The sequence below is a fragment of the Cololabis saira genome, chromosome 19 (assembly GCF_033807715.1).
Source record: "Cololabis saira isolate AMF1-May2022 chromosome 19, fColSai1.1, whole genome shotgun sequence".
Classification (NCBI taxonomy): domain Eukaryota; kingdom Metazoa; phylum Chordata; class Actinopteri; order Beloniformes; family Belonidae; genus Cololabis; species Cololabis saira.
The window spans coordinates 2,749,132-2,776,363 of NC_084605.1; the positions used below are offsets into that span (position 1 = coordinate 2,749,132).

The window sequence follows — 27,232 nt, forward strand, 5'->3', positions numbered from 1 at the left end:
CGAGGAAGAGGAAGCGTGAGGAAGCGTGAGGAGACATGGCCGGCGTGGGTGCGGGTGCGGGTTCCCTGACCGGGCCCTTGAGCAGCTCTCTGGCCCGCCTGCAGGCGCTGCACGGCCTGTTCGCCGTTTACAAGAAACCCGGTCCGACTTCCGCCGAAGTGCTGAACGAGCTGAAGGAGGCGCTGCTGAAAGGTAGGACTGGTCACGTGGTGGTGGTGGTGGCCTGCGTCACGTGGTAGGACCCGGTCACGTGGTAGGACTGGTCACGTGGTTGACCCGCGTCACGTGGTAGGACCCGGTCACGTGGTTGACCCGCGTCACGTGGTCCCCCTGCAAGCTGTAGTGATTTTATTAATGGACCCTAAAAATGAACTGGTTGAAATCTTTTCTACACAATAAGAGCTTTTGTACGGAAGAGAAAAATACAAATATTTTAGAGGAGGGAGATTCTTTTTTTTTTTCATTATGGACTTCGAGAAATAAGTCGAAATTTCGAGAAAAAAGTTGAAATGTCGAGAATAATGTTGAAGTACAATTTCGAGAAAAAAGTCAAAAAGTCGAGAAAAAAGTCCAGATGGCGAGGAAAAAACTGGAGAAAAAAGTGGAAATGTGGAGAAAAAAGTCGAAACCGGTAGCGCGCAGCTGTAAAGTGCCGACATGTTTTTATAGAGGGCTTTCACGTGACGTCACCAAACGGAAGTCGCCATTACGGAGATATACCCGCCAACCCCCCAGACCAAAACAAAGCCAGAGCGTCATAAACCGTAATCACAACGCGTAATCACATTCCACCGCGTGGAAAATGGTCAATTATTGCCGTGTGTACGGTTGTACAAATCGGTCTGACCGAGAAAAACACCTGGAGTTTTACAGACTTCCAAAAGTTATCACAAATCAGGGAGATACTTGCCGAAACTTATCTGAAGAAAGGAGACGTCTGTGGCTGGCTGCACTGAAACAGAACTTCACGGGCAAGAATCTTGACAACATTCGTGTTTGTTCTTCACATTTCTTGTCAGGTAAGTGAAAAATAAATATAATAATATAATAATCTACTGTATATTTAGCGTTATTGCTCGCCATGATTTATTCATTTCATAGCCTTACAACAGAGTTTCTCAAACTAAATTTCTAGCACCCTACTCTGCCAGTGTACAAATGGGGGTCCATTTGGTCCCAGTTGTACAGTGTTAGAGTTCAGTTAAAGACTAGTATGGGCCAATTTAGACCCACCTAAAGGAATTCAGAGTCCCTGGAATCCACTTTGAGAACCACTGCCCTACAAAGCCAAACTGCAATAATGTTGTTGTTGTTGTTGTTTTTTTACAATTAGTGGTGAAATATCACACTTATGATTACCCATTTGGCTTGGCTTGAAAGCCTTTTTAAAATCTGTTTTATTTTTTTGGGGTTGTTCTTGCACCTCTAATTGTGGGGCTTCACAGTATCATATCAACACATTTAGTATTCAATTTTAAATTTATTTCTCATCATCACATGCAGGTAAACGTGCAGGCCTGTACTATAAAGATGATCCAGATTGGGTCCCATCGATTGCCATGACAGGACAAGAACTTCAGCCACCTAAAGAGTCTGGAACATCACGCCACCGTCGTCGTCTGAATAGAACCCAGAGAATTGATGCTGCTGCTGCTGCTGATAATGATAATGATGATGATAATGATGTTGATGATGCTGATGATGCTTATGATGCTGATGGTGTGTGCAGTGTAGGGACTCAGACTGACCTGACCAGTGAATTTATCGAGTCAATGAACAGAGAACTACAAGTTTTAAGAACAGAGAACATGGAGTTGCGTTCTGATGTGGCACGCTTGTCTACTTATTATGACCAAAATTCATTTAAAGATAAAGATGAAAAGGTATTGTTCTTCACTGGCCTTCCAACATGGCAGTTATTGTTTGTACTGTACACCTACCTTTGTCCCCACCTCCCTGTTAAGAAAGCCCTCGATCCATTCAAGCAGCTGATGCTGACATTAATGCGGCTAAGACTTAATGTGTCTACAACCTTCCTGTCATATCTGTTTAACGTGTCACTTTCCACTGCTTCTAGGGTAGTCACTGATGTAACAGATGTTATGTTTATTCGTTTGAAACCACTCATTATATGGCCAGAAAGAGAAGAGTTACAAAAAACAATGCCAATGCAATTCAGGAAACACTTTGGGAAGAAATGTGTTGTTATTATTGACTGCTTTGAGATTTTCATTGACCGACCATCTAACCTTATAGCCAGAGCAATGACATGGTCTTCCTATAAGCATCACAACACAGTCAAGTTTCTAATTGGTATAACACCACAAGGCACAGTCTCATACATTTCAAAGGCATGGGGAGGAAGAGTGAGTGATAAATACATTACTGAAAACTGTGGCTTTTTGACAAAAATTATTCCTGGTGACTTAGTCCTTGCTGACCGTGGTTTTAATATTCAGTCTACATTAGGATGCAGGATGGCGCAATTGAAAATACCAGCATTTACACGTGGGAAAACACAGCTGGCACCGGTTGACCTTGAGACCACAAGGAAGATTGCTAATGTTAGAATCCATGTTGAGCGTGTCATTGGTAGTGTGCGCCAAAAATATAGTATTTTGGGTGGGACATTGCCAATTGATTTTTTGATGTGCAAGGACAGTGATGGGTATTGTACCATAGACAAGATTGCACTTGTGTGTTGTGCTCTGGTGAACCTTTGCCCAACAATTGTTGATTTTGACTAAGTAGCAGATGTTTTTATTTTTTTATTTTTTATATATATATATTACACACACACTTGTCTTATTCTGAATGGAAAAGAATAAAAAACAAGTGCTCTACAGTGATTCGTGGGTCCTTTACTGACTTATTTCTTATAGCTGTATGAGCCATTCGCTCAGTAATTCATATTTCTTATAGCCGTATGAGGCATTCCTTAGTATTCGTTGACCATTTGAGGCCTTCGTTCTCTCTGACTCTTATTTTGGTAGCTTTTTAAAAAAGTTAAAAAAAAATACTGTGTTAAAAATGTTAACATCTGCATAGATGTATCAATAATGATTTATTGATAAAGACCTTTTACGGCCCAAAGATTGGTTTGTTTTGTGTGATACAACAGCATAGAATTATGAGAAGACATTACTTGAAACCGTGAATCATCATCACAACACTTGAATAACTACACACCTGTATATAACCTGAGTTTGACAGCTTTATTTGTCACAAAAGCATACCAATGGCACTTAAATTTTGAATAAAGTACAAAATAAATAGAATTTTCTCAAAGGTACATTATGTTTAAATACCAAAACACACCAGTATAACACACCAGTATAACAACAAAATGCATGCAGTGCTTAACTACACAACAGTGGCCTACTGTTTTTTTTTTTACCTTTCATTTTCTACGTTTTTTTACTTGCCCTGGCCCTTTTTGACAAAAACTGAGGTAACTTACGGCAGTTAAGACAATACCATTTATGTAGTGGCGTTTGGTTCCAGAATATTTCTCCTTCATTATCCGACGCCACATTCGCCAGTGTGACACAGGTTTGAGTTGACTCGTACTTTTTTGGGCGGGCACACTGTACTTTGCACATCAAAGGCATGAACTGGACCACGTACTCACAGACTCCAGGAGACAGCCGTAGATGATTTTAGTGGAGTTTACTGATCACTCGTGGTACAGGATAATCCCACAAACGAAACAAAGGGCAGAACTTGCACAAAGCACAGCTTATCTTCCTGACAAAAGGGTTCCAGTCAAAGAAGATATCAGAAAAACACCCAAAAATACTTAAAATGCAAAATACGGTCAAACTAATGTATCCCACGTGTCGCTCTAGCGTCTTCACTTCACTATTATATAATCTGAGCCTCTAATTAACTGATGCTTCTGCGCATAAAAACGAAAAGCCCATACACCAGGGGGCGCATTTTAGCAGCTTGTATCAGACAGTATGGGATGACATGCAACTTTTATACACTAAGGGAAAAACTTAAATGCAATAAAATATGAATTACTTAAATTAAACAATTGGCTCTTACATTACCGGCCCCTAATTGACTAGGCAGGAAGCATATCAATTACAAACTACAAAGAAAATATCAAGAGCCAAATAAACAACAATACAGTTCAATAATGTCCTTTTCTTGTCTTGGCCTTTCCTAAACGTCAGCTTCACACAGCAGGCAAAGCTTGTCGATAGGCCTTTCCAAGGTGTTGGTCTTTGTCTTGATCAGGACTCTACGTACCAGACCATGTTTGTCTGGAATAGCCTTTAGAACCCTGCCCATGGTCCATGAATTACGGGGCGCAGAGTCATCCACGATCAGGACGATGTCGTCAGGAGCAAGGTTTCGCTTGACTTGAGACCATTTTTGGCGTTTTTGAAGAAGGGGCAGAAACTCCTTGGCCCACCGCTTCCAGAACAGATCTGCGATGTACTGTGTCTGCCTCCAGCGTCGGCGAGCGTACAGATCTGCTGTCTGGAACAGTCCAACAGGCATTAATGGCTGTTTCTTCATCAGCAACAAGTGATTCGGCGTCAGGGGTTCCAGATCCCTGGGATCCTCCGAAGACGTAGTGATGGGCCTGCTGTTAATGATGGCTTCAGCTTCGCATAACACTGTCTGAAGGCATTCATCGTCAGGTGTCTGCTGCTTCAGTACGGAGTGCAGGACTTTTCTCACGGTGCGGATTTGCCTCTCCCAAACTCCGCCATGGTGAGAGCCACTGGGTGGATTGAAAATCCATTGAATTCCTTTCTGCATAAGCGAGTCCTGAATTTTGGATTGGTTCCACTGCTGTATGGACTCACGGAGCTCTCTCTCGGTGCCAACAAAATTGGTGCCGTTGTCCGATCGTAGAATCTTTACTTGTCCTCTTCGGCACACAAACCTTCGCAGTGCATTTATGCACGAGTCCGTGTCCAGGGAGTGTGCAACCTCAATATGTACGGCTCTAATAGTCAGGCAAGTAAAGAGCACGCCGTATCTTTTCACAATGCTGCGACCTCTTTTGACCTCCAGAGGGCCAAAGTAATCGACCCCCACGTTCGTGAAGGGCGGCTGGTCGGGCAGCACTCGGTCAGGGGGCAAGTTGGACATTTTTTGTTCCCCAACTCTTCCATGATGTCTGCTACAGACAACGCACTTCCTAAGGAGGCTTCTTATTGCTGAGCTCGCTTTGGGAATCCAGTATCTTTGTCTTAATTCTGAAAGCATATAGTTTCGACCAGAGTGCCCAATCCTCTCGTGGATGTCTTGCAGGATGAGATTAGCAATGGGCATGTCCTTAGACAAAATGACTGGGTGCATAGTCTCTTCCGGCAGTGCAGAGTTGCAGAGCCTGCCTCCGACTCTGAGCATGCCGTCCTGCAGAACAGGATCCAATTTGTAGGTTGGACTACTCCTTTTGACACTGGCTTCTTGATTCAGAGCAGACAGCTCCTCACCAAACTTTTGGTGTTGACTGAAGCGGATAATTTCCTTTTCGGCCTCTGTTAAGTCCTTCACTGTCAGGGACTTTCTTTTCAGAGCTTTCTTGAAGTCGCACATGCCCTGCTGAACTGCATCCTTTAGCTTTGCAGCATTGGTGACAGTCTGAGCCATGGTGTTTCTGAGCTCCTGTCGCTTTTTGCTGAGCTGCAGAAGACTCCGTTTGAGCTTGAGCAGCCACGCAACAGCCTTCTTCAGTCGATACCACTTGGAGTAGTGATGAATCAGTTTGCTCACAGGACTTTCCTCTGTGTGAGTCAGGTTCACGTTCACAGTGATTGATTTCCTCAGTTCAATGTCATCAGGCTGTACCTGCTGAAGATCAGGATGTTCAGGCCACTGTTCTTCTGGTGTCTGTAAGAACGATGGTCCACAGATCCAACTGTGGTTCTTCAGGAAGGTATCTGCTGTTTGTCCACGTGACGCACAGTCAGCTGGATTCAGTGAGGAGTTGACGTACCTCCACTGTGTTGGTCGTGTGTTATCTCTGATGACAGCCACTCTGTTAGCGACAAAGGTTTTGAAACGACTTGACTCACTTGCAAGATACCTTAGTACTGTGGTACTGTCAGTCCAGAATGTTGAATCCAATAATTCCAATTGAAGTTCTTTTCTCATCATCTTGTCCATTCTAACAGCTACAACGGCTGCTGTCAGTTCCATGCGTGGAATAGTGGTCTGCTTTAGGGGTGCCACCCTAGACTTTCCCATCAAGAAAGCGCAGTTTGACTGACCTTCTTCGTCAACAACCCGCAGGTAAGACACCGTTCCGTACCCATGTTCACTTGCGTCAGAAAAATGGTGTAGTTGGGCTGTGGTGTTGGACCCTAAACCAGTAGGCTTGAAAGATCTCCTCACACTGAAGTCAGATATCCGCTGAAGGTCTCTCAACCACTTTAGCCATTTCTCGACAAGTTCTTTGGGAACGTCTTTGTCCCATCCTAGTTTGTCTTTGCACATTTGTTGCAGGAGCATCTTTGCAGGTAGGGTGAGTGGCGCTAGAAAGCCTAGTGGGTCGAAGATCGAACTCACAACTGAGAGAACTCCACGTCTTGTGATTGGCTTGTCTTCAATATTGATGGTGAATCTGAATGAGTCATCTTCAGTGCACCATTGTACACCAAGAGCCCTCTCCGCAGGCAATGCATCATGACTTAAGTCTAGGTTCTTGAAACCTTTTGCCCTCTCCTCTTCTGGAATCGAAGACATCAGAAAACGGCTGTTGCTGGCCCACTTTGTTAAGTGAAACCCTCCTGTAGCACATAGCGCAGTGAGCTCTTGAACCATTACAACTGCTTCTTCTTCACTCGGAAGGGACTTGAGGCAGTCGTCCACGTAAAAGTTTCTGAGAACAGTGTCCACTGTCTCGGCAGATGAGTTGCTTCTGTTGTCCTTGGCTGTCCTTTGTAGTGCAAATGTTGCGCAACTGGGGGACGACTTTGCACCAAAAATGTGTACGACCATCTTGTATTCCACAAGGTTTTCTGTTATGCATCCTTGAGGCCACCACAAAAAGCGCATGAGGTCCGTGTCTTCGTCAGGAACCCTGACTTGGTAGTACATTGCTTCTACATCAGCCATGACTGCAACATTGTCATGTCGAAATCTCAACAACACTCCTACAAGTGAATTTGTTAGGTCTGGACCTTGGAGTAGTATGTCGTTCAGTGAGGTACCTTGAAAGGAAGCAGCGCAGTCGAACACAACTCGCAACTTCTTCTTCTTCGGGTGGTAGACCCCATGGTGTGGAATATACCAGATTCTGCCATCCTGACGAATGCGTTCGTCATCACGTACCGGAACTGCATGACCTTTATCAAACATGTTGTTCATGAAGGTTGTGTATTCCTTGTGGAATTCAGGATTCTTGCTGAGTTTCCTCTTCAAGTTGACTGCACGCTGCACAGCAACACTTCGGTTGTTCGGCAAGGTGAGACTTTGACTCTTCACGGGTAGGTTGAGGTAGTAGTGCCCATCAACATGGTGAACAGAGCTTGACATCTTGTCCATAAACTGATGGTCCTCCACAGACATCTCCACCTTGTCGTCGCAGTTCCTCTCAGGAAAGTCCTGGTTGTAGTGTTGTATGGTTAACTCCTCTATGCTCTGCAGGGAGGTTCGATTAACAGTGAACCATTGCCGTTCATCACCTTCTGTACTGGCATCCGTATGTTCTTTGAGCGGCCCGTTTATGACCCAGCCAAGGGCTGTCCTGACAGCGTAGGGTCCATTGCCCTGACTGTTTATAACTCTCCACGGCTCCATTGCCTTGTGGGCGTTAGTCCCGATCATGAGTCCCACCTTGGCGTCAATGTATGGCAGTTTCACTTCTTTCAAGTATGGCCATCTGTCTACATCCCTCTGCAAAGGAATGTTCCGTATGCTCACTGGTATCTCCTTCTGCGTGAACACTTTGGGCAGGTCTATGAAGTTATTTTCCTCTAGGCTGCTCACTTCCATGTCGGTGAGCACGTGACTTTCAATGCTCCCTTTCAGGTTCATAGTTTGCAGAATAATCTCTGTCTTTCTGCCAGTGAGGTTCAGCTGCCTGGCTAAGTCTTCAGTGCAAAACGTGCCCGTGCTGCCCGGGTCCATAAAGGCATAAGTCTCCACTGTTTTGGGACTTTTCTTGGATTTAACACGGACAGGCACAATAGCGAGGATGCCGTCCCCGTTACCGGCCCCAGTGTACGCACTGGTTTCTTCATGTACAGACCCATCAGTTCTTGAGGTGGTTTGTTCTGTCTCCTCGTTGTCGGTGGTTTCACTGGGTCTGTGTTCTGGCTTTGGGATGTGTAGCAGACTGGGGTGTCTTCCCGAGCACACTTGACAGCTTGCCTTCCTTTTACAAGCTGAACTTCGGTGTCCCTTACCCAAACATCCAAAACAGAGCCCACATTTTTTCAAAAACTCAACTTTATCCTTGTGTGGTTTGTCACGGAAGGAGTAACAGACTTCCAAAGCATGATTCTTTTCACAGAATAGGCAGGGTTTGACAAGAGCCACGTTGAAAGGGGTAGTGTCATTCTTTGTCTTAGGAGGGGGCTGCGCTCGCTCTTCACTTGAGACAACATTTGTGGCAAAGCTACTCCTATTCTTGACACCTTTCGCTGGCGCTTTGTTTTGGTCTCTTTTTTCCGTAGCGGGCCCAGCATCTGCAATATTCCCAAAGAGCGGGTCCATGGTGACTTTAGCCTGCCTTTCTATAAATTTGACCAAGTCCGGAAACTTGGCGCGCCCTTGTCCTCTCTCTTGGATGTCAAAAGCAGCTCCTCTCCATTTCTCACGTAGTTTGTATGGGAGCTTTGAAATGATGGCTCTCATGTTTGCAGGGTTGTCCATCTCATCCATATAGTCGACGTCTTCCATGGCATTGCGACACGACACAAGAAACAGTGAGAATGAGTGCAATGATTTGCCATCTTCTGACTTAATTGAAGGCCACTGGAAAGCCTTCTCCATGTAAGCAGTGGCGATCTTTAACTCGTTTCCATAATGCTGGGTGAGCAGTTTCGTTGCCTCTTTGAAGCTGCGTGCTGGTGTCATATGCTGACAGCTCCTGATGAGGTCTCTCGGCTCTCCCACCGTGTATTGTTCTAGGTAGTAGAGCTTGTCAGCACTGTTCTGTGTCTTTGACTCAATTGCGTGTTCAAATGCTCTCATAAAAGACTTGTACTGAAGTGGGTCGCCATGGAACACTGGAACACTCACTTGAGGAAGGTGAGAAGTTTGTTGCTGCCTCGCAAGCATCTCCGTAATGTCATTCTGCCTCTGCATCACTGTAAGTATGTTCCCCATACCATCGTTTTGTTGCTGTTCACCATAGGCGTTACGCTGCCTTGGTGGCTGATCCTGATGCCTCACGGACCTGACATCAGCAAAGCCGGGTGTATGCTGTGGCACTGTGCTTGTTGTTTTGCGTCTGACATCAGCGGTGTGTGGCGATGAGTCCCTTTGCCTTTGTGGGTTGCTAGGAGCAAATGTAGCACCATCTTCAGGCTTTGCTTGTCCTAACAAGAAGCGTGTGCTTCTTTGAGGCGACACAGGAGCATAAGCAGCGCCCTGTTCAGGCTTCAAATGTCGTGGTAAAGAGCCTTTGTTCATTTGCAGCGGCACAGGAGCATATGCAGCGCCCTGTTCAGGCTTCAAATGTCGTGATAAAGAGCCTGTGTTTATTTGCAGCGGCACAGGAGCATAAGCAGCGCCCTCTTCAGGCTTTTCCTGTCGTGGCAAGTTGTGCTGTGGGGCATCAAACTCTGTATATACCTTGATTTTTGCAGCAGACTCTGCAATTGCGGTGTCTATTTCCAACTGTGCCATTTTAGCCTTCATTCTTGCTTGTTGCATCTCCATTTCTTGTTTCAAATGTGCCTGCTCAATTTCCAAATCTTGTTGTTTCTGTATGGCGGCTGCCTTTGCGAGTAGTGCTGCTCTGTTGGCTTCTTCTTTTAAACGAGCTGAGGAAGCTGCTGACGCACTGCTGTGTCGGGAAGCACTGCTGTGTCGGGAAGCACTGCTGTGTCGGGAAAGACCACTGACAGAGCCCCGTCCAGTATGTTTATTTGTTTCGTGCTTTAATGCGGACGCCACCGAGACACTGTCCATGAAGGTCACGTCATTGTCACATTCCAGTGCCGTATCAAGCCGTCTTTGTTTGGCTCCCACCATCCATTCATTTGTTCTCTTAATAAAGTCATTAAAGTAGGCCAATTTTGGTTGAAACCATTGTTCTTGGTCTGCATCTTTCTCTTCTTCATTAATTAAAGGCAAAACTGCTTTGTTTGCTTCAATGAAACCATCACGAAATTGCTGTAGGTTTATTAAATGTACATCTTCAATTTCCTCCACATTGCAATCATGTTCCATAATTTCTTCCATTTCCTTCTCTTTTGCCGTCAATACCCTGAGCTTATATCTCCTTGCATTCAAGAGCCTGTGCAGTTTGTCTTCTAAAGCCTTTGGGGTAGGTTTTGGCTCCCTCTTGTGGCCAGGTTCAAACAGTGCAGGTTGCTCGGATTGCGCAATGCTTTCCTCGTCCATAGTGACGTCACGCTCGTCGCGTTATACTTGTGACAGTTTTCCACAAAATCGAATATATTCTTCAATTAAACCGTCACAAGTTCCATAAAACAGTTCAAGGCTTGCTGCAGGGTATGTAAATAGCTCAAAAGGCAGGCAGGCTAACGTTTTTCATTCATTCATTCATGTGGTATTAGTTTGACAAGTTGTAGTGGCGTTTGGTTCCAGAATATTTCTCCTTCATTATCCGACGCCACATTCGCCAGTGTGACACAGGTTTGAGTTGACTCGTACTTTTTTGGGCGGGCACACTGTACTTTGCACATCAAAGGCATGAACTGGACCACGTACTCACAGACTCCAGGAGACAGCCGTAGATGATTTTAGTGGAGTTTACTGATCACTCGTGGTACAGGATAATCCCACAAACGAAACAAAGGGCAGAACTTGCACAAAGCACAGCTTATCTTCCTGACAAAAGGGTTCCAGTCAAAGAAGATATCAGAAAAACACCCAAAAATACTTAAAATGCAAAATACGGTCAAACTAATGTATCCCACGTGTCGCTCTAGCGTCTTCACTTCACTATTATATAATCTGAGCCTCTAATTAACTGATGCTTCTGCGCATAAAAACGAAAAGCCCATACACCAGGGGGCGCATTTTAGCAGCTTGTATCAGACAGTATGGGATGACATGCAACTTTTATACACTAAGGGAAAAACTTAAATGCAATAAAATATGAATTACTTAAATTAAACAATTGGCTCTTACAATTTACCTTTAGGTGCAACTTGAACATTAACACATGAATAGTGAAACCATTGAATCTGACATTTGTCATAATCACAACAAATCATTTTACCAAATTCAACCTGGTCACAGAAGCAGTAGGTCTGTTCTTGCTGACTGGCACTTGTGGCACAATCAGAACCATGTGATTCATCAGAGGCATGTGCCCCAGGTTGTGAGGAAAGAGATAAGGCTACTAAAGGCTCTGAAGAAACAGATATAGCTACATCAGGTTGTGAGGAACCAGCCATGGTAGATGAAAGCCTAGTGTAGTATTTGCCAACTAACTCTGGCATAATGGCTGTGTCAAAAATGCGCTTGCTTTTCTTGCATATCGTGTCCCAGAACTCTTCATCAAATGTAATTAGTTCAACATGCAAATCTTTCTCTGTCCAAACAACAAAATAGGCAGATTCCAGTTTGCACACTCCAAGTTGAGTTTGCACCTGGTAGAAATACTGATGCTTTCTATTTAGTTTTAGTTTTCCATCATCATCTTTCTCCAAGTAGGATACACAATCTACCATGTCATTTTTGACACAGAAAGGACATTTAACTTCAATTACACTGAAACCACAACAATCACAAGACACAAGTCCATCTGGGGAAGCTCCCAAGAACGGCACACTTGGATTTATAAAGAAACCTGTGTTTTCCGCTTTCACATTTTCATGACGTTTCTTATGGTCATTTATGAAGATATCACGTGCAAATGTCTCGTGATCACATCCCCAGGTCATGGCTTTTGAGGTGAATTTGTATGACTCAGGATAGCATACACTTTTGATGAGGCTCTGTGCTGGTTTGTTTGGATCAGTGCAGCATGCAGTTTTCATTTTAGATGCTGTAATTCGGCCAGCACGGAATCTAAACCATAGTTTAGAGGAAGCTTGATCCCTTGTAGCTACCTCAACTGCCCTTGCTTGCTCCTCAGATACTGAAATATTAATATCATTGCAAATAGACAAAACATCACTGTAGTCCATGTGAACTGCTCCTTCGTTTCGCAATTCAGTCAACACCACTGGAAAGTTTTCACCTATGGGTTTTGGAATAAAACTGTCTGAATAAGGCTCTATCAGTGACAAAATAGCAGATTTTGTTCCACTTGTGCTTAAAGCACTAAATAATGACGACAATTCATGACTAGTTGGCTTTGGTGTTTTACTTATTTTGATAGAGTGATCACTAGCACTTTGTTGTGTTTGTTTGTGTACATGACCACCACTATTTCTCTCTGCTATTTTACTTTATAGGTCTTAGCTGCAGTAAAGTCAATATTTTCACACTCCTTGTACTCCACCTTTGACAAGGCAGTAGGCAACATCCAATATGCCTTTTCCTGGGTCACTGTCTTTGAGTCCCTCAAGTTTATAATTTCTTCAATCAGAAACAACAATGCAGCAACGTGTGTGCACACTTCTCCGAGACCAGCAACACACGTACAGTGGGCTCCAAGAATCCGACCCGACTTCTCAGCAATGACCCATGGTTCCAGAGGGGTTTCTCTTATTGACTGAGAATGAAGCACCTGAATAAAAGACAAGAAAAACAAATATAAGCTTGCAAGAATAACATATAACTCATCAATTACTTTTTTAAATAAATTACACCATGTAGGCTTATATCACTGTCATTTCATAGTGGGGTCAGCCCCCAGGGGTCTTTGAGTTTGAGGAGGTCGACTGATTTGAGTGTCCAAATGGAACCAATTTAACATAATGAAGCCTTAACTCTCATACTGTGTTAAAATAATTAGTGTGATCTGTAGATGACAGTGGTTATGGTTGTTGAGTATTGCATCAAACTGGATATCCTTGGAATAATAATATAGAGAATCACTACACCAGGGCTTCTCTAAGTGGATGGCAAGGACTCTGTGGGTTCATTTTGGAGGGTCTAAATTGACCCTTACAAGTCTGTAACCCTGACAGTGTACAAATGGAACCAAAAAATGTCAGAGCCTGGTTTAAAAAAACGTGTAATTATAGATTATATAATTCTAGATGCAAAAGATAAGTTGATCTATTAACGACGTTACCTTAGCTTTCACGATGCACCGTTCATGGAGTTGTTGATACATCAGCTCTCTCACCCATCCGCACACCATCTGGTTATAAGCTTCCAAACCTTTGTAGGCTTTTAGATCCTCAGCTGTGTATGGGCTTGGGGAAAAAATTAGGTAATTCACGATGTCAGGATATTTAATCGTTGGCAGAATAGTGGGGTCATCCGTGGTCCACGTTGTTTGCTCCAGCTCGTACGGATCATGGCCACCTAAAAGGTTTAATTTATCTTTATACCTCGCCCTTTCTGGAGGACCAAGTCCTTCCCGGTATCGGGTATCTTCCCCACGTTTTGCCGAGGTTTTCCGTGGTTTTGACATGGTCAAATTTTACATGTTAGCTTTGTTATTGTAGTTCAACCTCCCGCCCTCCAGAGCCTCCACTCTGCCTACAGATAATGCCTCCGCAATGGCTGCCGGGTCGCGGTACCGCCCATTTCGTGACGTCGGTGAAAACCCTGTATTAATGACCCCCAAAAATGAACTGGTTGAAATCTTTTCTACACAATTAGAGCTTTTGTACGGAGTCTCGTGCGCACGACTTTTTATCTTGTGCGCACGACTTTTTATCTCCGCTATAATGTGAGAAGTCTTTGCAAATCTAACTTTTTTAATTAATTTTCACTTTTTCAAGAAACACTATCTACAGTAAACATTTGGTAGTTCATCAAAGTAAATTCTCGAGGAACTCTTATCACAGTTGATGTTTTAATATCATAACTATTTTTCGATTAGCCAAATTAGTGCTTCGACCCGGTCATGTGATCATGCTGGACAAATCACGGTGACTCCCATTATCACTGTTTCAGCAGGTCTCTTAGGTTTATAACTCAGATTAATTTTACATATAACATTGTTTGTAGTCATTTTAGTGCAATTTAAAGCTTATTTCTACAAATAAAATCAGCACTGTAGGCAGCGATCTTGGACCAGCGGCCACTCTGATTGGTCTAGCACGCTCACGTGACAATGTCAACACTTTGTGTCAACTCCGCCTCTGGAAATAGTTCCACTTTTGAAACGTCGTTTGTGAAGCCAGTTTCCCGAGATCGGACTTCGACGACTAGATAAATGCTTGGCATCAATAGCTGTATATGTTGAAGTGAATGGCGTGAGATAATATGTCGTGCGCACGAGATAACAATAATAATTTCCATGTCACCTCCAGGGCTCCGTATATTAGGGCCAGGCAGGAGAAAAATAATAGTTTAGAGGAGGAAGATTTTTATGTTTTCATTACGCACTTCGAGAAAAAACGGGAAATGTCGAGAAAAAAGTCGAAATGTCGAGAAAAAAATCGAAATGTTGAGAAAAAGGTGAAGTTTCGACTTTATTCTCGACATTTCGACTTTTTTCTCGAAGTGCACAATAAAAAAAAATCTTAAACAAAATGATATTAATAATATCAGAAACAGAAAATTCCAAATCATCCATGAAGAAAATAATATGGCTTCATTCAAAAAGGTGGAACATTATTAATTTTAAGAGATATCCAATTGTGTCTGTCTCAAATGCACCTGTTCCTTGAAGCATCTTGATAAAGATTGATACCTTGTTGTTTGTGTATAAAGATATTTATGTGTTTCCCTGCTTGTTCCAGAGGCCGGCGTCAAGAACTGCAACCCGAGGAAGAGAGGGAAGCAGGTGCTGAAGATGGGACACGGAGGGACGCTGGACAGCGCGGCTAGCGGAGTGCTAGGTGAGAGAACTACAACTCCCAGCAGCCCCGGCTGCTAGGTGAGAGAACTACAACTCCCAGCAGCCCCGGCGGCTAGGTGAGAGAACTACAACTCCCAGCAGCCCCGGCTGCTAGGTGAGAGAACTACAACTCCCAGCAGCCCCGGCGGCTAGGTGAGAGAACTACAACTCCCAGCAGCCCCGGCTGCTAGGTGAGAGAACTACAACTCCCAGCAGCCCCGGCTGCTGAGAGAACTACAACTCCCAGCAGCCCCGGCTGCTAGGTGAGAGAACTACAACTCCCAGCAGCCCCGGCTGCTAGGTGAGAGAACTACAACTCCCAGCAGCCCCGGCTGCTAGGTGAGAGAACTACAACTCCCAGCAGCCCCGGCTGCTAGGTGAGAGAACTACAACTCCCAGCAGCCCCGGCTGCTAGGTGAGAGAACTACAACTCCCAGCAGCCCCGGCTGCTAGGTGAGAGAACTACAACTCCCAGCAGCCCCGGCTGCTAGGTGAGAGAACTACAACTCCCAGCAGCCCCAGCGGCCGCGGGTTTACATGAAGCAAAAACTGGTTCCACCAGAGTCCTCCTCGGTGGTCCAGGTCCAGTAAATGTTGGTTCTGTTTCCTCCTCAGTTGTTGGAATCGGAAACGGAACCAAGATGCTGAGCAGCATGTTGTCTGGATCCAAGGTGAGTCTGAACCAACCAAGCGGGTCCATCATCCATCATATATCCTTGATATATCATCCCTCCCTCCCTCCATTCGTGTTCCAGAAATACGTAGCGGTAGCAGAGCTGGGAAAAGCCACCGACACCCTGGACGCCACCGGCGCCGTCGTGCTGGAGACGGCCTTCGGTAGGTGGTTCTCCCAGGATCCTCCTGGGTCGGCTAGGGGCCTAGACTAGCCGCCGTGCTTAGCCGCGGCACCTAGCCGCAACTAACTGTTCTGTCTGGTTCCCCCCAGAACACGTGACCCGGCTGGACCTGGAGGAGAAGCTCAAGTCTTTCACCGGAGAAATCCTGCAGGTTCCCCCGCTGTGAGTGATGCTAGCTACCGCCTGCTACCAGTCGCTACCAGTCGCTATCGCCCGCTACCGGTTGCGACCGGTCACTACCGGTTGCTACCGACCACTACTGGTCACTACCGCCCACTACTAGTAACTACCAGTCGCTACCGCCCGCTACTGGTCACTACCGCCCGCTACCGCCCTCTACCGGTCGCTACCGCCCGCTACTGGTCACTACCGCCCGCTACCGGTCACTACCGCCCGCTACCGCCCTCTACCGGTCGCTACCGCCCGCTACTGGTCACTACCGCCCACTACCGGTCTCTACCGGTCACTACCGCCATGATTCCATGGTGGTTCCCTGGTAAACCGGAGGTTTCCTCTGCAGCGTTAGCCGGACCGGCACCAACGGGTGTCTGTGTGTTTAGCAGCTCCTTCGTCTCGACAGCCATCAGACTCCACAACAACAACTCTAGTCACTCAAGTGCAATAACCTGCTTTTCTGAAAGCAAATATGTATATTTACATATTTTATGCTCAGCATTTTTGTAAATTGCTTTCTCTTCTAGTAATGGTTCAAGTCACTCCACAAGTTCAGTTTAAAAGTGCAATAACCTTCTCTCTTTAAATACATCACTGGTATTTTTGTCTCTTTGCACATGTATATATTATTCGCTTTTCGGGTTTAGTACTTCTTTTGTACATTGCTCATTTTTTTATATTGCTCTTTTTAATTACTTAGCTATTTATTGGTTGGTTTTTTATTTTAGGATACACTTTTTTATACCTTTTCATACTTTCGTACGACGGAGTATTAGGGCCAAACTAAGACAAAATTTTTTTTTGAAATTACGAGAATAAAGTCGTCATATAATGATGATAAAGTCGTAAAATTGCGTGAATAAAGTCATAATGTTGCGAAAATAAAGTCGTATCATTACGAGAATAAAGTCGTCACATTACGAGAATAAAGTCGTCACATTACGAGAATAAAGTCGTCACATTACGAGAATAAAGTCGTCACATTACGAGAATAAAGTCGTCACATTACGAGAATAAAGTCGTCACATTACGAGAATAAAGTCGTAACATTACGAGAATAAAGTCGTCACATTACGAGAATAAAGTCGTCACATTACGAGAATAAAGTCGTCACATTACGAGAATAAAGTCGTCACATTACGAGAATAAAGTCGTCACATTACGAGAATAAAGTCGTCACATTAGGAGAATAAAGTCGTCACATTAGGAGAATAAAGTCGTAACATTACGAGAATAAAGTCGTCACATTAGGAGAATAAAGTAGTCATTTATGAGAATAAAGTTGTAATATTACGAGAATAAAGTCGTCACATTAGGAGAATAAAGTCGTCACATTAGGAGAATAAAGTCGTCACATTAGGAGAATAAAGTCGTAACATTACGAGAATAAAGTCGTCACATTAGGAGAATAAAGTAGTCATTTATGAGAATAAAGTTGTAATATTACGAGAATAAAGTCGTCACATTAGGAGAATAAAGTGGTAATTTATGAGAATAAAGTCGTAATATTACGAGAATAAAGTGGTAATTTATGAAAACTCTAAGAGGAAGAGCATCTTCTCCCTGTGTTAAAATGAGGAATGTCTTGTGAAGTTATATTTATATATTACGACTTTATTCTCACAACATTATGACTTTATTCTGGTAATTCTGCGACTTTATTTTCGTAATTTCCATTTTTTTTTTTTGTCTTAGTTTGGCCCTAATACTCCTTACTTTCGTGTATATTTTGTAAAAATTGTTGAGCGTGTTTATGTTTATGTTATTGGGGATCAATAAAGTTTATTGTATTCTATTTTAGCTACTCTGCGCTGAAACAGGACGGCCAGCGTCTGTCTGTCCTGCTGAAAAAAGGCCACAAGGTTGAGGCCAAACCAGCGCGGCAGGTTTTCGTTCACTGCCTGAAGCTGCAGGAGTTCAAGCCCCCGATCTTCACGCTGGGTGAGGCCGCCGGAACCGGACAGATTCTGGTTTCATCCCTGCAATATTTAGTTTAATTCCTTGTCAGTTTCTTCTCAAATGAACTCCCAGAATTCCATTTGTCCCTAGACATCGAGTGTGGCGGAGGCTTCTACGTCCGGAGTCTGGTGGACGACCTGGGGAAAGGTGAAGCTACATTCTTCTTCTCTAAACGTCAACTTTATTCTCGGAATTTTGACTTTATTCTCGACTTTTCGACTTTATTTTCGACTTTATTCTCGACTTTTCGACTTTATTCACGACTTTTCCACTTTATTCACGAAATTTCGACTTTATTCTCGAAATTTTGGCTTTATTCACGAAATTTCGACTTTATTCACAAAATTTCGACTTTATTCACGAAATTTCGACTTTATTCTCGAAATTTCGACTTTATTCACGAAATTTCGACTTTATTCTCGAAATTTTGGCTTTATTCACGAAATTTCGACTTTATTCACGAAATTTCGACTTTATTCACGAAATTTCGACTTTATTCTCGGAATTTCGACTTTATTCTCGGAATTTCGACTTTATTCTCGGAATTTCGACTTTATTCTCGGAATTTCGACTATTTTCAACTGTATTCACAGAATTCCGACTTTATTCATGGAATTTTGACTTTATTCTCGAAATTTTGACTTTATTCTCGAAATTTTGACTTTATTTTCGACTGTATTCACAGAATTCCGACTTTATTCTCGGAATTTCGACTTCATTCTCGACTTTTCGACTTTATTCACGATATTTGGATTTTATTCACGATATTTGGATTTTATTCACGATATTTGGATTTTATTCACGGAATTTCGACTTTATTCTCAACTTTTCGACTTTATTTTCGACTGTATTCTCGGAATTTCGACTTTATTCTCGGAATTTCGACTTTATTCTCGGAATTTCGACTTTATTCTCGGAATTTCGACTTTATTCTCGGAATTTCGACTTTATTCTCAACTTTTCGACTTTATTTTCGACTGTGTTCACAGAATTCCGACTTTATTTTCCGAATTTCGACTTTATTCTCGGAATTTCGACCTTATTCTCAACTTTTCCATTTTATTTTCGACTATTCACAGAATTCCGACTTTATTCTCGGAATTTCGACTTTATTCTCGGAATTTCGACTTTATTCTCGACTTCATTTTCGACTTTATTCTCGGAATTTCGACTTTATTATCGGAATTCCGACTTTATTCTCGGAATTTCGACTTTATTCTCGGAATTTCGACTTTATTCTAAACTTTTCCACTTTATTTTCGACTGTATTCACAGAATTCTGACTTTATTCTCGGAATTTCGACTTTATTCTCGACTTCATTCTCGACTTTTTGACTTTATTCACGATATTTGGATTTTATTCACGGAATTTCGACTTTATTCTCGGAATTTCGACTTTATTCTCAACCTTTCCACTTTATTTTCGACTGTATTCACAGAATTCCGACTTTATTCATGGAATTTTGACTTTATTCTCGGAATTTCGACTTTATTCTCGGAATTTCGACTTTATTCTCGGAATTTCGACTTTATTCTCGGAATTTCGACCTTATTCACAGAATTCTGAATTTATTCTCGGAATTTCAACTTTATTCTCGGAATTTCGACTTTATTCTCAACTTTTCCACTTTATTTTCGACTGTATTCACAGAATTCTGACTTTATTCTCGGAATTTCGACTTTATTCTCGGAATTTCGACTTTATTCTCGGAATTTCGACTTTATTCTCGGAATTTCGACTTTATTCTCGGAATTTCGACTTTATTCTCGGAATTTCGACTTTATTCTCGGGATTTCGACTTTATTCTCGGGATTTCAACTTTATTCTCGGAATTTCAACTTTATTCTCGGAATTTCAACTTTATTCTCGGAATTTCAACTTTATTCTCAACTCTTCGACTTTATTTTCGACTGTGTTCACAGAATTCCGACTTTATTTTCCGAATTTCGACTTTATTCTCGGAATTTCGACCTTATTCTCGGAATTTCGACTTTATTCTCAACTTTTCCATTTTATTTTCGACTGTATTCACAGAATTCTGACTTTATTCTCGGAATTTCGACTTTATTTTCGACTATTCACAGAATTCCGACTTTATTCTCGGAATTTCGACTTTATTCTCGGAATTTCGACTTTATTCTCGACTTCATTCTCGACTTTTTGACTTTATTCACGATATTTGGATTTTATTCACGGAATTTCGACTTTATTCTCGGAATTTCGACTTTATTCTCAACCTTTCCACTTTATTTTCGACTGTATTCACAGAATTCCGACTTTATTCATGGAATTTTGACTTTATTCTCGGAATTTCGACTTTATTCTCGGAATTTCGACTTTATTCTCGGAATTTCGACTTTATTCTCGGAATTTCGACTTTATTCTCGGGATTTCGACTTTATTCTCGGGATTTCGACTTTATTCTCGGAATTTCGACTTTATTCTCGGAATTTCAACTTTATTCTCAACTCTTCGACTTTATTTTCGACTGTGTTCACAGAATTCCGACTTTATTTTCCGAATTTCGACTTTATTCTCGGAATTTCGACCTTATTCTCGGAATTTCGACTTTATTCTCAACTTTTCCATTTTATTTTCGACTGTATTCACAGAATTCTGACTTTATTCTCGGAATTTCGACTTCATTCTCGATTTTTCGACTTTATTTTCGACTATTCACAGAATTCCGACTTTATTCTCGGAATTTCGACTTTATTCTCGGAATTTCGACTTTATTCTCAACTTTTCCACTTTATTTTCGACTGTATTCACAGAATTCTGACTTTATTCTCGGAATTTCGACTTTATTCTCGGAATTTCGACCTTATTCTCGGAATTTCGACTTTATTCTCAACTTTTCCATTTTATTTTCGACTGTATTCACAGAATTCTGACTTTATTCTCGGAATTTCGACTTCATTCTCGACTTCATTTTCGACTTTATTCTCGGAATTTCGACTTTATTCTCGGAATTTCGACTTTATTCTCAACTTTTCGACTTTATTTTCGACTATTCACAGAATTCCGACTTTATTCTCGGAATTTTGACTTTATTCACGGAATTTCGACTTTATTCTCGGAATTTCGACTTTATTCTCGGAACTTCGACTTTATTCTCGGAATTTCGACTTTATTCTCAACTTTTCCACTTTATTTTCGACTGTATTCACAGAATTCTGACTTTATTCTCGGAATTTCGACTTTATTCTCAACTTCATTCTCGACTTTTTGACTTTATTCACGATATTTGGATTTTATTCACAGAATTTCGACTTTATTCTCGGAATTTCGACTTTATTCTCGGAATTTCGACTTTATTCTCGGAATTTCGACTTTATTCTCGGAATTTCGACTGTATTCTCGGAATTTCGACTGTATTCACAGAATTCCGACTGTATTCACAGAATTCCGACTTTATTCTCAACTTTTCCACTTTATTTTCGGCTGTATTCACAGAATTCCGACTTTATTCTCGGGATTTCGACTTCATTCTCAACTTTTCCACTTTATTTTCGACTGTATTCACAGAATTCCGACTTTATTCTCGGGATTTCGACTTTATTCTCAACTTTTCCACTTTATTTTCGACTGTATTCACAGAATTCCGACTTTATTCTCCGAATTTCGACTTTATTCTCGGAATTTCGACTGTATTCACAGAATTCCGACTTTATTCTCAACTTTTCGACTTTATTTTCGACTGTATTCACAGAATTCCGACTTTATTCTCGGAATTTCGACTTTATTCTCAACTTTTCCACTTTATTTTCGACTGTATTCACAGAATTTCGACTTTATTCTCCGAATTTCGACTTTATTCTCGGAATTTCGACTTTATTCTCGGAATTTCGACTTTATTCTCAACTTTTCCACTTTATTTTCGACTGTATTCACAGAATTCTGACTTTATTCTCGGAATTTCGACTTTATTCTCAACTTCATTCTCGACTTTTTGACTTTATTCACGATATTTGGATTTTATTCACAGAATTTCGACTTTATTCTCGGAATTTCGACTTTATTCTCGGAATTTCGACTTTATTCTCGGAATTTCGACTTTATTCTCGGAATTTCGACTGTATTCACAGAATTTCGACTGTATTCACAGAATTCCGACTGTATTCACAGAATTCCGACTTTATTCTCAACTTTTCCACTTTATTTTCGGCTGTATTCACAGAATTCCGACTTTATTCTCGGGATTTCGACTTTATTCTCAACTTTTCCACTTTATTTTCGACTGTATTCACAGAATTCCGACTTTATTCTCCGAATTTCGACTTTATTCTCGGAATTTCGACTGTATTCACAGAATTCCGACTTTATTCTCAACTTTTCGACTTTATTTTCGACTGTATTCACAGAATTCCGACTTTATTCTCGGAATTTCGACTTTATTCTCGGGATTTCGACTTCATTCTCAACTTTTCCACTTTATTTTCGACTGTATTCACAGAATTCCGACTTTATTCTCGGAATTTCGACTTTATTCTCAACTTTTCCACTTTATTTTCGACTGTATTCACAGAATTTCGACTTTATTCTCCGAATTTCGACTTTATTCTCGGAATTTCGACTTTATTCTCGGAATTTCGACTTTATTCTCGGAATTTCGACTTTATTCTCGGAATTTCGACTGTTTTCACAGAATTCCGACTTTATTCTCGGGATTTCGACTGTATTCACAGAATTCCGACTTTATTCTCCGAATTCCGACTTTATTCTCCGAATTTCGACTTTATTCTCCGAATTTCGACTTTATTCTCGGAATTTCGACTTTATTCTCAACTTTTCGACTTTATTTTCGACTGTATTCACAGAATTCCGACTTTATTCTCGGAATTTCGACTTTATTCTCGGAATTTCGACTTTATTCTCAACTTTTCCACTTTATTTTCGACTGTACTCACAGAATTCTGACTTTATTCTCGGAATTTCGACTTTATTCTCGACTTCATTCTCGACTTTTCGACTTTATTCACGATATTTGGATTTTATTCACAGAATTTCGACTTTATTCTCGGAATTTCGACTTTATTCTTGGAATTTCGACTTTATTCTCGGAATTTCGACTTTATTCTCAACTTTTCCACTTTATTTTCGACTGTATTCACAGAATTCCGACTTTATTCTCCGAATTTCGACTTTATTCTCGGAATTTCAACTTTATTCTCGGAATTTCGACTTTATTCTCGGAATTTCGACTTTATTCTCAACTTTTCGACTTTATTTTCGGCTGTATTCACAGAATTCCGACTTTATTCTCGGGATTTCGACTTTATTCTCAACTTTTCCACTTTATTTTCGACTGTATTCACAGAATTCCGACTTTATTCTCCGAATTTCGACTTTATTCTCGGAATTTCGACTGTATTCACAGAATTCCGACTTTATTCTCAACTTTTCGACTTTATTTTCGACTGTATTCACAGAATTCCGACTTTATTCTCGGAATTTCGACTTTATTCTCGGGATTTCGACTTCATTCTCAACTTTTCCACTTTATTTTCGACTGTATTCACAGAATTCCGACTTTATTCTCGGAATTTCGACTTTATTCTCAACTTTTCCACTTTATTTTCGACTGTATTCACAGAATTTCGACTTTATTCTCCGAATTTCGACTTTATTCTCGGAATTTCGACTTTATTCTCGGAATTTCGACTTTATTCTCGGAATTTCGACTTTATTCTCGGAATTTCGACTGTTTTCACAGAATTCCGACTTTATTCTCGGGATTTCGACTGTATTCACAGAATTCCGACTTTATTCTCCGAATTCCGACTTTATTCTCCGAATTTCGACTTTATTCTCCGAATTTCGACTTTATTCTCGGAATTTCGACTTTATTCTCGGAATTTCGACTTTATTCTCAACTTTTCGACTTTATTTTCGACTGTATTCACAGAATTCCGACTTTATTCTCGGAATTTCGACTTTATTCTTGGAATTTCGACTTTATTCTCAACTTTTCCACTTTATTTTCGACTGTATTCACAGAATTCTGACTTTATTCTCGGAATTTCGACTTTATTCTCGACTTCATTCTCGACTTTTCGACTTTATTCACGATATTTGGATTTTATTCACAGAATTTCGACTTTATTCTCGGAATTTCGACTTTATTCTTGGAATTTCGACTTTATTCTCGGAATTTCGACTTCATTCTCAACTTTTCCACTTTATTTTCGACTGTATTCACAGAATTCCGACTTTATTCTCTGGATTTCGACTTTATTCTCAACTTTTCCACTTTATTTTCGACTGTATTCACAGAATTCCGACTTTATTCTCCGAATTTCGACTTTATTCTCGGAATTTCAACTTTATTCTCGAAATTTTCGACTTTATTCTCGGAATTTCGACTTTATTCTCGGAATTTCGACTTTATTCTCAACTTTTCGACTTTATTTTCGACTGTATTCACAGAATTCCGACTTTATTCTCGGAATTTCGACTTTATTCTCGGGATTTCGACTTTATTCTCGGGATTTCGACTTCATTCTCAACTTTTCCACTTTATTTTCGACTGTATTCACAGAATTCCGACTTTATTCTCGGAATTTCAACTTTATTCTCAACTTTTCGACTTTATTTTCGACTGTATTCACAGAATTCCGACTTTATTCTCGGAATTTCAACTTTATTCTCGGAATTTCAACTTTATTCTCGGAATTTCGACTTTATTCTCGGAATTTCGACTTTATTCTCGACTTCATTCTCGACTTTTCCACTTTATTCACGATATTTGGATTTTATTCACGGAATTTCGACTTTATTCACGGAATTTCGACTTTATTCTCGGAATTTCGACTTTATTCTCGGGATTTCGACTTCATTCTCAACTTTTCCACTTTATTTTCGACTGTATTCACAGAATTCCGACTTTATTCTCGGAATTTCAACTTTATTCTCAACCTTTCCACTTTATTTTCGACTGTATTCACAGAATTCCGACTTTATTCTCCGAATTTCGACTTTATTCTCGGAATTTCGACTTTATTCTCGATATTTGGATTTTATTCACGAAATTTCGACTTTATTCACGGAATTTCGACTTTATTCTCGGAATTTCGACTTTATTCTCGGAATTTCGACTTTATTCTCGGAATTTCGACTTTATTCTCGGAATTTCGACTTTATTCTCGGAATTCCGACTTCATTCTCGGGATTTCGACTTTATTTTCGACTGTATTCACAGAATTTCGACTTTATTCTCGGAATTTCGACTTTATTCTCGGAATTTCGACTTTATTCTCGGAATTTCGACTTTATTCTCGGAATTTCGACTTTATTCTCGGAACTTCGACTTTATTCTCAACTTTTCCACTTTATTTTCGACTGTATTCACAGAATTCCGACTTTATTCTCAGAATTTCAACTTTATTCTCAACTTTTCCACTTTATTTTCGACTGTATTCACAGAATTTCGACTTTATTCTCGGAACTTCGACTTTATTCTCGGAATTTCAACTTTATTCTCGGAATTTCAACTTTATTCTCGGAATTTCGACTTTATTCTCGGAATTTCGACTTTATTCTCGGAATTCCGACTTTATTCTCGGGATTTCGACTTCATTCTCAACTTTTCCACTTTATTTTCGACTGTATTCACAGAATTCCGACTTTATTCTCGGAATTTCAACTTTATTCTCAACTTTTCCACTTTATTTTCGACTGTATTCACAGAATTCCGACTTTATTCTCGGAATTTCGACTTTATTCTCGGAATTTCGACTTTATTCTCGGAATTTCGACTTTATTCTCAACTTTTCCACTTTATTTTCGACTATTCACAGAATTGCGACTTTATTCTCGGAATTTCGACTTTATTCTCGGAATTTCGACTTTATTCTCGGAATTTCGACTTTATTCTCGGAATTTTGACTTTATTCTCGGAATTTCGACTTTATTCTCGGAATTTCGACTTTATTCTCGGAATTTCAACTTTATTCTCAACTTTTCCACTTTATTTTCGACTGTATTCACAGAATTCTGACTTTATTCTCGGAATTTCGACTTTATTCTCGACTTCATTTTCGACTTTATTCACGATATTTGGATTTTATTCACGAAATTCCGACTTTATTCACGGAATTTCGACTTTATTCTCGGAATTTCGACTTTATTCTCGGAATTTCGACTTTATTCTCGGAATTTCGACTTCTTTTTCCTCCACATTTTGAATTTTTTCTCGAAGTGCATAATGAAAATATTTTTTTTCTCCTGCATGGCCCTGATACTCTTCCTTAGATTACTGCCAATAATCCTGATTATTGATCATTAACCGCTATAAACTTATTTCATGTTCTTCCCTGTCATTACAAATACACTTTAAAACTAGATGTAAGAACCTTTTGTTTTGCAAACTTGCAGAAAAATGTTTCAATGAATATTGATCAAAGTCAGCAACTTTGGAATTAAGTTTAATTCGGAATGGTCATTTTCATTCATTTAATTCTGAATTAAAGTTGAACCATGTGTGTCGTGCAGCTCTGTCCTCCTGCGCTCACGTGAAGGAGCTGACCAGAACCAAGCAGGGCCAGTTCACCCTGCAGGACCACGTCCTGCGGGAGGACCGCTGGACGCTGGACTGCATCGTCCAATCACTGCACCCCTGCTCCGAGGGGGGGGACGGGGACCAGGAGGGACCGGAAAAGACTGGTAAAGACCTGAAAAGACTAGCAGAGACCGGTAAAAACCAGCAGAGCCCCGAGGAACCCAACGGAGACCAGCAGAGACCGGCAAAGACCAGCAGAACAAACGGAGACCAGCAGGAACCAGCAAAGACCAGCAGAACAAACGGAAACCAGCAGGAACCAGAAGAGAAAACGGGGGAAAGCTAAACAGACCCGGGACTGATGTGGACCAGCGTAACGACGCTTAACTTCACTGATTCTGGAAGATTCTTGATTTCTTTTATTTTGAGTTAAACATGTGGACAGGTGTGTGTTTGGGGACGGTAACCACGGTAACCGCAGGGACTCCCGAAACCCCGGGACCGGAGAGTGGATCCAGTAACGTTTCCCTCTGCAGCATTGTAGATGTGTTGATGGAATCAATAAAGACTATTTATTGGTAAAACCTGTTGTTTTCCTGAAGTACGACGTGGGTAAGGTTGGTTGAATTGCTGAATGTGAGGACAACTCCATAAACAATGAATGT

General features: G+C 41.2%; 1 protein-coding gene across 1 annotated transcript; it reads left to right on the forward strand.

The window, feature by feature from the left end:
- Window positions 1-27,232, forward strand: trub1 (TruB pseudouridine (psi) synthase family member 1). Its single transcript, XM_061708227.1, has 8 exons — window positions 1-192; window positions 14,979-15,077; window positions 15,692-15,747; window positions 15,832-15,913; window positions 16,023-16,095; window positions 17,909-18,048; window positions 18,157-18,213; window positions 26,561-27,232. Exons 1-8 carry the CDS (start codon window positions 36-38, stop codon window positions 26,911-26,913), a joined length of 1,017 nt encoding a protein of 338 aa, XP_061564211.1. The 5' UTR covers window positions 1-35; the 3' UTR covers window positions 26,914-27,232.

Coding starts and splice junctions, on each gene's coding strand:
- trub1 (XM_061708227.1), top strand. CDS start 36: ATGGCCGGCGTGGGTGCGGGTGCGGGTTCCCTGACCGGGCCCTTGAGC. Junction 15,078..15,691: donor CGCGGCTAGCGGAGTGCTAG/GTGAGAGAACTA, acceptor TTTCCTCCTCAG/TTGTTGGAATCGGAAACGGA. Junction 16,096..17,908: donor ATCCTGCAGGTTCCCCCGCT/GTGAGTGATGCT, acceptor ATTCTATTTTAG/CTACTCTGCGCTGAAACAGG.